This window comes from Oreochromis aureus, linkage group 11, assembly GCF_013358895.1.
Source record: "Oreochromis aureus strain Israel breed Guangdong linkage group 11, ZZ_aureus, whole genome shotgun sequence".
NCBI classification, from domain to species: domain Eukaryota; kingdom Metazoa; phylum Chordata; class Actinopteri; order Cichliformes; family Cichlidae; genus Oreochromis; species Oreochromis aureus.
In genome coordinates this window covers 1,776,218-1,789,869 of record NC_052952.1, presented here as the reverse complement: position 1 = coordinate 1,789,869, position 13,652 = coordinate 1,776,218, and the positions used below count along the sequence as shown (strand labels likewise).

General features: G+C 41.8%; 1 protein-coding gene across 4 annotated transcripts; it reads left to right on the top strand.

Annotated features, from left to right (window-relative positions):
- Nucleotides 1-553: 553 nt before the first annotated feature.
- Nucleotides 554-13,424, top strand: tcaim (T cell activation inhibitor, mitochondrial). Of its 4 annotated transcripts, none has more exons than XM_031737464.2 (11): nt 554-681; nt 992-1,161; nt 3,558-3,670; nt 4,003-4,153; nt 4,242-4,497; nt 4,943-5,065; nt 5,206-5,303; nt 10,792-10,883; nt 10,966-11,198; nt 11,275-11,406; nt 12,859-13,424. In XM_031737464.2, exons 3-11 carry the CDS (start codon nt 3,626-3,628, stop codon nt 13,082-13,084), a joined length of 1,356 nt encoding a protein of 451 aa, XP_031593324.1. In that variant the 5' UTR covers nt 554-681; nt 992-1,161; nt 3,558-3,625; the 3' UTR covers nt 13,085-13,424. The 4 variants fall into 4 exon arrangements, with proteins under 4 accessions (XP_031593324.1, XP_031593323.1, XP_039475784.1 ...); XM_031737463.2 differs by having other exon boundaries at nt 3,558-3,690; XM_039619850.1 differs by having other exon boundaries at nt 3,558-3,690; nt 11,351-11,406; nt 12,859-13,034.
- Nucleotides 13,425-13,652: the final 228 nt, after the last annotated feature.

Here is a 13,652-nt window from a genome sequence, read left to right as displayed (position 1 = left end):
AGTGCATTCAGATTATGCAGCAGGACAATAATAGGAAACAAACCAGTAAATGTCAATCATAGTGCATGAAGTGCTGTTTGAACGTGTGTGCGATTGAGTGGATGACACTCGTAGCAAGAGAGCGATCCTGTCTGCCATCCTGTGAATTAATGAGGTCACTTGGATCAAGATTGAGTGGGAGTTGAATCCCCTAGGAAAGGATCTCAAGATTGTATTATAGGTATCTGACATATACCTAGGTATCTAATCTTCAAAGACTGGAAAAAAATAAAATAAAAAACTATATAGGCCTAACAGTAAAATCATGCTGACTCACCTAATTACTCTGGACCTTGTTGGTATTTATTCATCAATCTTTAATCTCACAGAAATTGTTCAAGTAATAATACAGCCATTTTTATATTAAACCATAATACAAAAATACATGAACAAAACATTCACCATTCAAAGATTGCTTGGATGGTTTTCCTTTCCAAACATGTGGAGCCAGAAGTAGAAAACTCTGGTTGCTTCAACCTAACCTGACACTCCAGTCCGCCTGGTGGCGCAATAGTGCGGCTGGCTGGTACCAGCAATCACAGAAGAAGAACACACAGCCGCTAACTAAAACGGTCCTACCTTAACGGCAGGGATGTTACAGGTCACTTTGTTGTCAGTCACAATTTAACAACCAACCATACTGTAAGTCGTTTATTGGATTTTGTTTGCGGCGTAGCACCACCTCATAGCAATGCTAACTTTATGTGCTAGCCTGGCTAGCAAAGTGGAACCATGTTTTGTTGCTGTCATTGATTAGAAATCACAAAGGAAACTACAGAGACATTTTAATCTGTGGTTGTTCTGTTTTCAAATGTTTGCTATTTGTTAATATTTTTAGATAACTTGATAGCATGGGATTCAAAGGAGTAAATACAAATTAGAGTTAGCTAACACCGTTAGGTATCTGTTTCTGTTGATTTTCTTTTGACGAACTGAAGTTACTCTGATTTAGTCCCTGCTGAGCTGTACCAGGCTGCTGCCAGATCCAGTGCAACAAACCATGGAAGTACTTTGATAAAGGAAATGCAGATGGACCGACTGAAAAGGCCGTGATTACAGGCTGATCTCTGGACCAGCAGCGTCAGCAATGTCTGCAATCCCCCTTCTGCGATGCACCATCAGGTAAAACTGTCCCAACACGTACGATCACATGATAACGTGCAGGCTGGAGCATAATGACAGTTTTAAAACTCCTTTTAAAAAGTCTAATATGCGCATGTTGAAGGCATATTGAGAAAACGTAAGTGTCAAAATGACTTTGAGTTTGACTTTTGGTTTTTCAACAATGGACAGAAAATGTAACAGAATCTTTACTTTGATGTGTTCCTGCGGTCACCCATCTGCGTTTGAAAATGCGCACCTACATCGTTATGTACGCTACAATATGGGTCTCAGTTCATGATCGTCTCATAACCTGCACTCCGAAAGACATCAGGTTGCTAAAAAGGCTTTTTGGGTTTCATTTTCCTTTGTTGGGATCGACATATCTGCAATAACTTACATTTAATGCAGTCTTTAATATAATTTAGTGCAAAAATTTTAACATTAAAAGTAGGTTCTCTGCAAATTGCAGAGCTGCTTTCTGAGTTCAGCTGCTGTCTCTACTTTCCATGCACGTGTTCAGTACTTTCCCCTGTGTCATTCTCTTATTACACATGATGTACCCCCTGTAAGAATGCATTGTTGACAAACAGTGCACTCAAAATAATATTTTTTATTTATATTAAGGTGAGAATAGCGTACGGATGTGTCACATAGAGAAGCGGGATGGGGGGGGTGAGCAGTGACAATGACACGTTTGAGGAGAGCTGAATGTATTTTACACAGTCTGGATACAGACACACACACCAGGGCAAAACAAGCTTAAAGACAGTCACATGGTCATCTCTGGTCTCTGCAGGTCGAGTAGCGCCCCCAGCATTCCCCAGCCGATTATTCCCCAGTAACATTACTGGGGAAATTCTGACACTTCATGTTTAGGACCAGAAAACATTCTAATCTACTCTCAAATATTTTAAAACTAAATTTATTTGGAACTTTGAAAATAATAACATTAACAACATTAATATTATTTAGAACTCTTTTTCTGTCGCTGCATTATCGATCTGTCTGTCTAGTCAGGTACTGCTGTCCGACTCATGCCATTATCTCTCTCTTTTGTGATATTGTTAAAGACATTACTCTGATTTCTCTTACCCTTAGTTTGCTGTGGCAGAGAGCTGATGCCTATCATGTGAAGCAGGTTTTGGTTTATCTGGGTAACTTCAGGGTTAACCCAGGGTTTTCTGTACTGCAAAGGTGGTAAACTTTTCTCCAGGTAAATCACCATGGTAACGGTCTAGAGTAGGTAAGAAATCAAGAAATCAGCAGGTATGAATTTGCCACCTTCTGACCAATCAGTTCTCTAGAAAATGGCTCAGACCTCTGTGTGTGAACAGGTTTTTTAATAGCGTGTAATTTCTTTTTTCCTTGACTTTTTGTTTCTGTTTGCAGCAAACAAAACAAAACAAGAACATAAAAATATACTAGTCAAATGCAACACTGTTATAAAAAGAGGAAGAGATGAACGCTTCATTTCATGGCTGGTCAAAGTGAAATGAATGTGATTGGTTGAACAGGTGTTCATGCTGTGTGTGCTCTGTTATCTGTACTTCCATCAGCATAAAAGACTGAGCAGCAGATTAGAATGAAGTATAATAACATTTATACATTTAATAAATCACCAGATTTATACACGCATCTTCCCGTGACAATGCGACACACTGTTTGCTCTTCATTCAGTGATTTCAGTACAGCAGGCTGCATGCTGCTCATAAATCATATTCCCCCATCATATGAACACTTATTCTCTCAGCTGAGACTCGCTGCTGTTTAAAGGTTTGAGAGTAAAGGTTGGATATAAAAACATCAAACATGGGCTCAGTCTACGTTTGATATGAGGTCAGCAGTTACAGTGTCTGTGTCCTGTTTCAACATCATAAATGTGCAATTGTTTTTACCCAACATGAGAAATATAAACTTGTGTCTATGACTTTGTTACTGATGCCCATCAGGAAACACTTTAGAGGCAGACCTGCTATTTTCATCATCAACACGTTTCGTTTGTTTTGCAGTTTTTCAGCAGGACCCTGCTGTAATACTGACCGCACGGCTGATAAATGACTGTCTTTTAGTTTCAAAGAGACATGAGGGGTACTTCCCAAAGTCTGGCCTGCGTTGATCCAGCCACTCAGTGTCCGTGGTTACCATGGTTACTGCATAAGCTGCTGATAAACAGCTGGCACTGTGTTTATGTTTTCATTACAACTGTCTGACTTGGTTAACTGAAGTAAACTTGGATAACTTCTAGTTAGGGAGTATCATAGATAACAGTGAAAGTGGGCGACAGTATTTACTCAGTTTGAACAAAAAGCCCATTGTTGCAGCCAGCTGGAGTTACGTCTATGTCAGTTATTGAGAGCAGGGTTTAATGATGTAAATTAGCCTCTTTTCTGTAACGTCTGTCTTTCTCTGTGCAGGCTGCAGCGGAAGCATGTTGCCACACATGCTGTACAACAGAGAGCTCTGTCAGGGGCAGAGGCTGTAAATGCTCTCAGGCCCTTTTATTTTGCAGTCCACCCAGACTTCTTCGGTAAATATCCCAAAGAACGGGTAGGTCTCATATCTGTCATGACATAAATCCAAATATGTGTTATTGGCAACATATGATCATAAAGTAACAGTTCAAAAACTGTCTTAACTGTCAGGTTTACATGTGTGTGACGCCTTATAGGCACAGCAGACAATCCACTGTGTTCAGTATACTTATCATCTATGTGCTCTGTGATCCATATACAATATAAAGTAATATGATGTGATATTATCATTAAATATGACTTTATAATCTGTGTACATACAACACTGTGTCAGACGTTTGTTGGTACGAGCTGCCATGATGTAAGTTCTGGTACCTCTGTGTTACAGGAGGTGAATGAGAACTCGCTAAAGAGGCTGAATGGCTATCTGGAGAACTTGCAGAAGCCCGGCTCACGTTCAGTTCAACCCATGAAGCTCACCTTTTATATAAGGAACACAAAGTGCAGCAGTAAGGTGCAGCCAGAACTCCTCAGCTCAGGTGCATTTCTTTTAAAAATGCTCAAAGTACCAGTGAGTGTTTTTGTTGTTGTTTTTTTAACGTAAAATTGCTCCTGTTTGCTTCTCAGGCTTCCGCTCAGTCAGCTTTACTCTGCACACAAACGATGTTTTGAGCACAGTGATGGATGTTTTGACGAGCTGCAGCCTGCCCGTGGAGCACATGAAAGGACTAACGGCGAGTAAAGCAGCAAGTAAAAGTCCGACTGAGACGGGGAAGCCTTTCTACAGAACCATCAAATGGGATAAAAGCTATTACACCTTCACGGGCTTCAAAGACCCCGAGCAGGAGCTGCAGCAGGCCCAGAGAGCCGAGCCTACGCTCAGGTAGCCTACGCTCAGGTAGCCTACGCTCAGGTAGCCTACGCTCTGGTAGCCTACGCTCTGGTAGCGGTTGTCACATCTCAACTGTAGGAAGTGTTTAAACCTTCTAAACCCAGAAACTGCTGTTTGTGATCATGTAGACACAGTGCTGTGTTTGCTGTGGATTTTATTTTTATTTAGTGGTTAGCAAGGGTTCATGCTAATGCTAATGTGTGCATACATGGTCTCTTATATTTAAATGAAATAATGTGAAAGTACTTTGTGAGAATTTGAGTGTATTTATAGTTCACACAGTTCTAGAGAGGGAGACTTCAGAATAATGTGACATATATAACAACATAAATACATTTTACTAAGATGGTGATGACAGTTTTTCATAACTACAGCAATTATATGTAATGACTTGTACATGATTTAAAGGGAAAAACCTCTTTGTCTTTTTTGTCAGTGTGTGGTTGAGAAACAACGAACCTGAAGCCACAAAGAAACACGATGCAAGCCTTCCTCGGAGAGAAGAACTGAATAGACTGAAGAGGGAGCTGTGTCGCAGATTTAATCTGACAGATATCAGGTACAGCCGTCTTTACTGTTTCAGAGGTTGCCCGTCCTGTTGTTCCTGAGGGCACAGAGGCTTTTATTCTGTGCGTTAAACTGTAAGAAGCTGTGTACATGTTACTGTTACTGAATGATGAGATCAGCTGTGTGGTGCAGATGGCAGCGCAGCTGGGGAGTCTCCCACAGGTACTGTCAGCTTCAGAGTCTGAGCCGCCTGTCTCACCAGAACCCCGAGGCTCTGATCAACCTGCAAGGTAAATAATCTCACTGAGAGATTACAAGCAAGCTGTGTTCATTAGTAACACAGATCTCTGAACTGTTGTCTGTCCATCTGGTAAAAAGGTTCATGGCTGTTACCGCTGTCAGTCCTCTGTCACGTACCCGTTATGTGTGATACAGGCCTTTACTCCAACACAGTGGATTTTTAATTAAGCCGTCAAAATGTGACTGAAATGGAGACTTTCAGCTTCACTTCAAGGGTTTAATAAAAGTACTGCATTCATTGTTTATCTGTAGTACCTCTGGAAGCTCAAAAGTAATTGGACAAACTAACATAAGTATGATACAGTTTGTTTCAGTACTGGGATAAAAAAAATTATTTTCACAGTTTTCCTGCCTGACACCACGACAGTGCTCTGTTTTCTTCTTTGAGATGCCATAGGGCTCACAGGGTTGCTATGATGATAGAATTTGATACAGATAACAAAGAAAACACTTAATACCATTTTAATACCATGGGTGAAATAAATATAGAGGCTTATTTTATTTTATTTTTTCAAAGATTTGAACAGTACAAAAAATAACCTTGATAACTAAACTAGTTTTAAGTTTTCTAATGTGCAAAAAATACAGCGACAAAACAGCAAAGTCTACAAAAGACAACCGATTTAAAATGTTCTTATGTAATGCAAAAAACCCCAAATACAGCAGAGTGTTTAAGCTGAGTACTGATGACTTGGTACCACTGTTTTTGTTACTTGTATTTTTCTACTTTTTATTTTTTCTCTGTAGTGTTTTCAAATGTCCAGTAGATTTCATTAATACAGGTAACACACTGTGATCAAGGAACATATCACTGTAAATTAAATCTCTAAGTGTCATCTTCTTTAAATACTCAGACACACATACAATGATCAGGCATAACATTTATGACCACCTGCTAACAGCCCCGACCCATCAAGGCCTGGACTGTGTGTGACCAACACGTTAGCAACAGATCCTTTAAGTGCTGTAAATTGTGAAGTCAGGCCTTAATGTATCTGACTTGTGTGCAGCACAGCACAGATGCTTGGTTGGAATGAGCCCTGCTGAGCTGCAGGCCGAGTCAGTACCTCAAACGTGTTGTTGCGCTCACAGCTACCAGGGAATACTGTTCCAGGAAAGGGTGCACATGGTCTGCAACAGTGATTAGGGTAGGGGATAAATGCCAAAGTAACTGCCACATGGATGGCAAAACAAAAGGTTTCCCAGTACAGTAGCATCACACTGCCTTCACTGGCTTTTTCCCATAGTGCATTCTGCTACCAGGTGTTCTCCAGGTAAACGATGCACATGCACCTGACTATCCATGTGATGTCAAAGTTTGGACACACCTCCTCATTTAATCGTTTTTCTTTATTTCTAGTACTTTCTCGATTGTAGACACATGATGAAGACATCAAATATATGAAACACGATGTGTGGAATTACCTTATGTCTTCACATAATATATATGTTTTATATCTTAGATTCCTGAAAGTAGCCACACTTTGCTCTGCAAACCCTCGGCCTTCTCTCAGTCAGCTTCATGACCAAATTTATGCACCTGCCTAATTTAGTTTAAGTAACTATTACACACTTTCTGTAAATCCTATAAACGTCTGCTATATGATATATTTACATGAAATTGCTGATCCAAACAAACAATGATTTATGAAGAAAAATCATGAAAATTATCAGGGGTGCCCAAACTTTTGCATACCACTGTAGATGTGTGAGGGAGAGTGAGAACTTTGTGAGTCACTGAGTCAGTTTTTATCTGAAAGGCAACCCTAGCTAGCAACAATAAATGTTTTAGAAGCATCAAGAGATTCCCTGTGGCTTTAACAGGCATGCCTATTGTTACAGCGTTTAAGCTAGCTACCACACATTGTTGTACAGAGTTTATCATGAGTGACAGCTTACAGGTGCTGATCCTGTTGGACCTCCTACAGGGATCCTGTGCTGTGATTGGTTCTTATAATGTGGATAGGTTGGTCAGACAGAGATGGGGTATAAACAGGAAGTGCAGTGTCCAGGTGCTTTTGAACCTTTGAAAGTGGGCGACCATGGATAAAACTTGCTGTAAATACTAAATAATTATATTAGCCATTAATATAAAACCTTTACATAAACCAAGCCTTTAAATTGAAGTGGAAAGTCTACACTTAAGTGATATTTTGATTTGATTTGATTTAAATTATAATTTGGTTGTGTACAGAGGCAAAAGGACAACAACTGTGTAACTGTCCATACATGTATGTAGTGCAGTGGAAATGCCCTCAAAATCTTGAGATCCCTTAACCATAAGAAGAAAGAAGCACAGCAGTGTTTTCCATATTCTCTATGATCTCCAACAGGTTCAATTGATTCTAGCTATTGTGATGTACCCCATTGTTAGTGTCTCTGACCAAACAGACCTCTACAGGCTGTACAACAGCAGCCTGACTGTCATTCGGTATAAGGATGAAATCCTTGGACCCATTGTTAGACCCTACACTGGTGCAGTGGTTCTGGGTTCCTCCTGGTGCACAACAGGTGTCAGCATCAGTGGTGAGAGTACGACACCACCAGTTGTGCAGGAACTCAGTGATGTCCTGGTCCACATCTAGGAGGAGATCCCCAGGACATCTCATTAGGAGCGTGCCCTGACATTCAGGCATGCATACAGGAACATAAGGGGGCAAAATTGGACTAACCTTCCACCTCATTGATTTTGAGGGTGTCTTTGAATTCAGGCTTCTATAAGCAGCTCTCCTCTAAATCTGTGCACTTGGTAACTAACTGGGTTAAATGTCCTGGCTCGTAAAATTAGGCTCCAAGGATCTGTTGATTTCTAAGGATAGTAACCTATAAGAACCCTTTGAGTGATATTATAATAATATGCAGGTTTTTACCTTTACTGTTTCACAAAATGAATGTCCACATTTCAAGCTTTTAAATACGGGAAATTTTATTCGCTGGACCAAAGCAAAAGCCAAAGCAAGTAATAATATACACAGAATCAAATATCTTGATGCATGCTCAGTCATCCAGGTAAGTAAATCCCAGAAGGTTGATTCTGTTCATCTGGACGTTTTCAGTGGGAGAAACGTTTCATCATCACCAGGTGACGTCTTCAGTCTCAGCTGACTGCAGGTCTACAACCTTATAAACAGGACATTTGTACAATGAGTGAAACCAGCCCACTGAAGGAACAATGGGCTGGGAGGTCAGCTCCTTGATCACTGATATGCAAATTCTCATGTCCATTGATCAACAACCACTGATCAATGGTCATGAGTACACTTCACAAAGATTTGGGGAATGGCTGTTTATAAGGTTGGAGACCTGCAGTCAGCTGAGACTGAAAGAGTCACCGAATGAAATGTTTCTCCCACTGAAAACATCCAGATGAACAGAATCAACCTTTTGGGACAGAATCAAATACTTGAATGATCTAAATTACCTACTCTGAGCTAAGGCTGATTTTGCCCTGATCTTGAGAGGAGAGAGATTGAGGAGAAAACGGGCACATCCAGGCCTGAAGTGGACTTATCTCTGTTTCTGTTGATAATAATCGTCTACCAGGAAAGCAGCATCTCACTTATCTCTTCGTTCTCAGTCCTCTTCCTGCTCTTCCTGGACGTCACACCTTCTGAGATGACATCTGGCCTCCCCCGTTACGACATTAAATCACCTGATCTCTAGCCACCCCCCACGCCCCCGTCACCATACATCACCATGATTTAAAACAAAATTGAAACTTTAAAAGGACTTCATTACGTTTTCTTCTATTCTACGTTGTACCTCAGAAGGTGGGGTAGGTCCGAAGGTTGGTGGTTCGATACCTGGCTGTTGATCCCAAGTTGCTCTCTGATGCATCCATCAGAGTATGAATGTGTGTGAATGATAGAAAGAAAACTTACATTGGAAAAAAATGCCTGTGTGAATGGGTGACTGACACCAGTTGTATAAAGTGCTTTAAGTGTCCAAATAAAATAGAAAAGCTCTATATAAGAACCATTTTACTTCAACCGTATTTATCATTAATTCCATCATACATTAAAACAAACATGTTATACTTCATGCTCATTCAGTTAATGCTGCTTTACTTCAACAGTGTTTATCATTACCTCACTCACATGAACTTTGGACTGTAGATCATTCACATGATCGAAATAAATTGAACACAAGGAGTCATGATATTTAGTTTTGATTCCAACATGATCTCGTTTTAACTCATTACATAACAACACTTTTCCTCACTTCTTCTTTTTATAACAGTGTGTTTGACAACCTCAGCTAGGAGGCATCTCAGGTGGCCAAACCACCTCAACGGGCTCCATCTGCAGGAACAGCGACTCTTAGCTCCTGTCCAATGAGCGAGCTCCTCCCTCTGTCTCTAAGCCACAGTCCAGCCACTCTTCAAAGGAGACTCATTTCTGACGCTTATATCTTATATCAGCCTCATTCTTTTAGAGCTTGTGACCGACGGTAGGAACTGTCTGTCAATCTTGTGTTCCACTCATCCCTAACTCGGGAACAAGTCCCTTACCTGAAGGGGAATAATTCAGGGGTCTCTTGGCTGGGCACATCTGGGAATAGCGACATGGTTCCCTCCTCCTGTGGGCTCACCATCCACAGGAGGGGCCGTAGGGATTTGGTGCTTAGTTGATTGGGTGGCAGGCAGTGGGCCTGGCCCTCCAGTCCACAGCCTCCAAAACTGGCTTGTGGTTTGTTAATCACACTATAACTTGTTTTAAAATGATGCATGGCTTCTTAGTGTGTCACTCACTCCCCCCTCCCATCCTCTCTCTCACACACACACACACACACACACACACACACACACACACACACACACACACACACACACACACACACACACACACACACACACAGCTGCCAAGGCCATCTTTGCCCGAACAGGCCACTCTGTACAAAATCTCAGTGAGATCCTTTTTATCAGAATCATGTCATAGATTATCTTTTCTTATTAGTTGTAATTGTTAAACTTATACCTGATTATATTCTGATCAGTTTCTAAGCAGTTAAGCATTATTATTAACTTTTACCAAAATCACATTTATATTGTGATTCTGTGTTGAGCAAATACAACTTAACCATAACGATGGGCTGGAGACACGTTCCTGCAGCCAGCCTGATCTGCCAGGGTCGAATCATACTCAAACTGCGTTACTCATTCAGCATATCAATAAGACTTTGATTTATATTTTTGGTTATTAAAGATGTTAAAGAACATGTAAACTCTTGTTTTAGCACGATTATTTCAATCTAACACTGTTCTCACCAAACGATGTCACGTCCTCTCGTCCGTATAGACGTCCAGCTTGAGGTTTTCTTATTGACCTCTGATGTGTTTTCAGACAGTGATCAGTTTCATATCTTAGAGACCTGTTTCTGTGGAAAGAGTGGGTATCTCATCATTTTGGGAGCATTACCATTGCGTCCAAGTGTAGATGTGTAGAACAGTTTTAACGTACTCCTCCGTCTTCTTACCAGGACATACGGTTGTGTTTGCTGACCAGTCAGGGATGGATGCCTCTGGACACGTCATGCTGGGAACCATGGATGTTCATCATCAGTGGACAAAAGTAATGCAGCTGCGGCTCTCCTGCTGTCATGCATAGTCTCTGTGCTGCCTTTTGCTTTCTGACCCCTGCTGTGTGCCTCCAGCTTTTTGAGCAGCTGCCCGGTTATCACAGCCTGCAGCAACAGACGCACTGGCTGAAGGAGAGGATCAGCCTCCTCCTGGGTGGGACCCAAGTGGTGCACATGGACAGACTGGGACCAGTTCAGCCCATAGCTGAGCACTACAGTTCCCTAAACACCTTCCACAAACGCTTGATGTCCCACCACCTTCGTCTACACCCCAGGAGTCTGCAGGGCCTCACCATGTTGCTGGAAAAGTACGAAACCCTTGTAACTACTGACCATCACAAGCACGTGCAGTTTACTTAGTGGTAATGTTTGTGTCTCCTCCAGTGACCGCTCTAACCCCAGTCTTCATGAGATGGGACACTTCATTATTCCCATCAAATGTGATCTTCCTATACTACAGGTCTTCCTTCAGAACCATGCCCCTGAAGCCCGACGGCGCATCCAACGCAAAAACCAGTGAGTGTGATGTAGACTTTGCAGCCTGTTTGCTGATTGAAATGACTAGTTTTTATTTTTAGTATATTCAGTCACTGTGTTTACTATTAGAATGTGAGATCTTTTTGTCAATTTGCTTAATCAATCAGAACCAGAATACTTTATTAATCTCTAGGGAAATTATGTGGGTTACAGTTGCTCCAGTACAGTAGCATTAACAAAAACAAACTAGACTATTTATCAACACACTATGTTAAGATAAGAGGAATAGCACAATATATACAATATATCCAAGTCACCAAGTAATAAATATCAAGGACTAACAGATGTGGTATAAATAATTATCAAGAAATTGACGGCAATATTCCAGAGTAGAAAAGAGCGTGTGTAGCTGTTGCAGTAAACAGTGAGTGAGGTGGAGGAGTTGTACAGGGAGTCGGCCACAGTCGTTCAGTGGTGCTTTTCGGTAATCTCAGTCTCTCACTAAACGTGCTCCTGTGACTAGCCGGCACGTCATGTCATGGAGTGGGTGGGAGGTGTTGTCCAACATTGTCTTTATTTTGGGCAACATCCGCCTCTCCGACACCACCCTAAGAGAGTCCAGCTCCATCCCCACAACATTGCTGGCCTTATGGATCAGTTTATTGAGTCTGTTGGCATCTGTGGCCCTCAGCCTGCTGCCCCAGCATGCAGCGGCGTAGAGGATTGCACTGGCCACAACAGACTCATAGAAAATCCTCAGCATTGTCCGACAGATGTTGAAGGACCTCAGCTGCCTCAGAAAATAAAGACGACTCTGGCCCTTCCTGTAAAGTGCTGTGGTGTTTTTAGCCCAGTCCAGTATATTGTCAGTGTATACTCTGAGGTATTTATAGTCCTCCACAATGTCAACACTGACCCCCTTGATTGAAACAGGGGTCAAGTGTTTCCTGTCCTCCCTAAAGTCCTCAATCAACTCCTTGGTCTTTGCCACGTTGAGCTGCAGATGATTCTGCTCACATCACATGACAAAGGAGTCGACCACAGCCCGGTACTCTGTCTCATCATCCCTGCTGATGCATCCAACCACCGCGGAGTCATCAGAAAACTTCTGAAGATGGAGGTCTCTGTGCAGTGGCTGAAGTCTGTGGTGTAGAGGGTGAGGAGGAAGGGGGAGAGGACAGTCCCTTGTGGTGCCCCTGTGTTGCTGGTTACCTTGTCAGACACACACTGTGGGAGACGCACATATTGTGGTCTTCCTGTCAGGTAATCAACAATCCAGGATGTTTCCAGAGAATTAATATGTGAAGGCAGTGATCAGTCACAGGTAACTGCTGAAGCAGCTCTAGCAGAGTTCATTATAGGAACTCAATCATGGTAACACTAATACAACAACATGAGCATAAAAGAGACTAAGAGTTTTGATATCTGGTGCTTATTAAGAATCCTGTTTGTTCTGTACATTGACTTTGTTACTTGCCTGTTTGTGTGCAGACTGCAGGCAGAGGAGGAGGCTGTGGTGAAGCTGTGTCTTGAAACTCTGTCTCTGAGGAGCTTGTCTAAGGAGCCCAGTGTCAGCCCTGCCCAGATGATTCAATGCTGTGAAAGACTGTTGGAGCAGCGCTCCCCCCACATGCAAGGCCTCCAGATCTGTGTTTCTCACTTCTACTCTGTCATGCAAGATGGAGACCTGTGTGTCCCCTGGGACTGGAAGAGCTGACCTCCAGATTTACACGTTTTTGTCAGTCCATGTGTGAGAACTACTTTTACACAGACGTTTTTCTGCAAATGCTTTCTCAAGGAAATGTTTAGAGAACTTTAAGAGCACAAGTGAAGGATACCTGTACAGCCTGGAATGTTCACACACGACCAGCATACACTTCAAAGTGATGTGTGACAAACGTATGACTTGTTGTGTAGACATGGCTTAAAGCAAAGAATTTTCAAAGTTGTAACTATTTATTGCAATGAGTATGAAAAGTGATTTTTCACTTTGTAGAAATTTACAGTCAGTGTGAAAAAAGTTTCACGGGAGTCCAATAAAAACCTCTGTACATCCACCCTGCTTCTATAGGAATTAAGGTGCTGCTAATCAAACGCATCAATCATCAGCAAGTGTGGAGGGAAAAACCTCTTCTCTGTTTAAAAAAACAAACAAACAACAAAAAAACAACCTAATTTAGGTTTGTGAAATTGCATCTTGACACACAAACCTGCAGGACACCGGCCCTCGAGGCCTGGAGTTGGACACCCCTGCCTTATACCGACTGTCAGCACAGTGATGGACC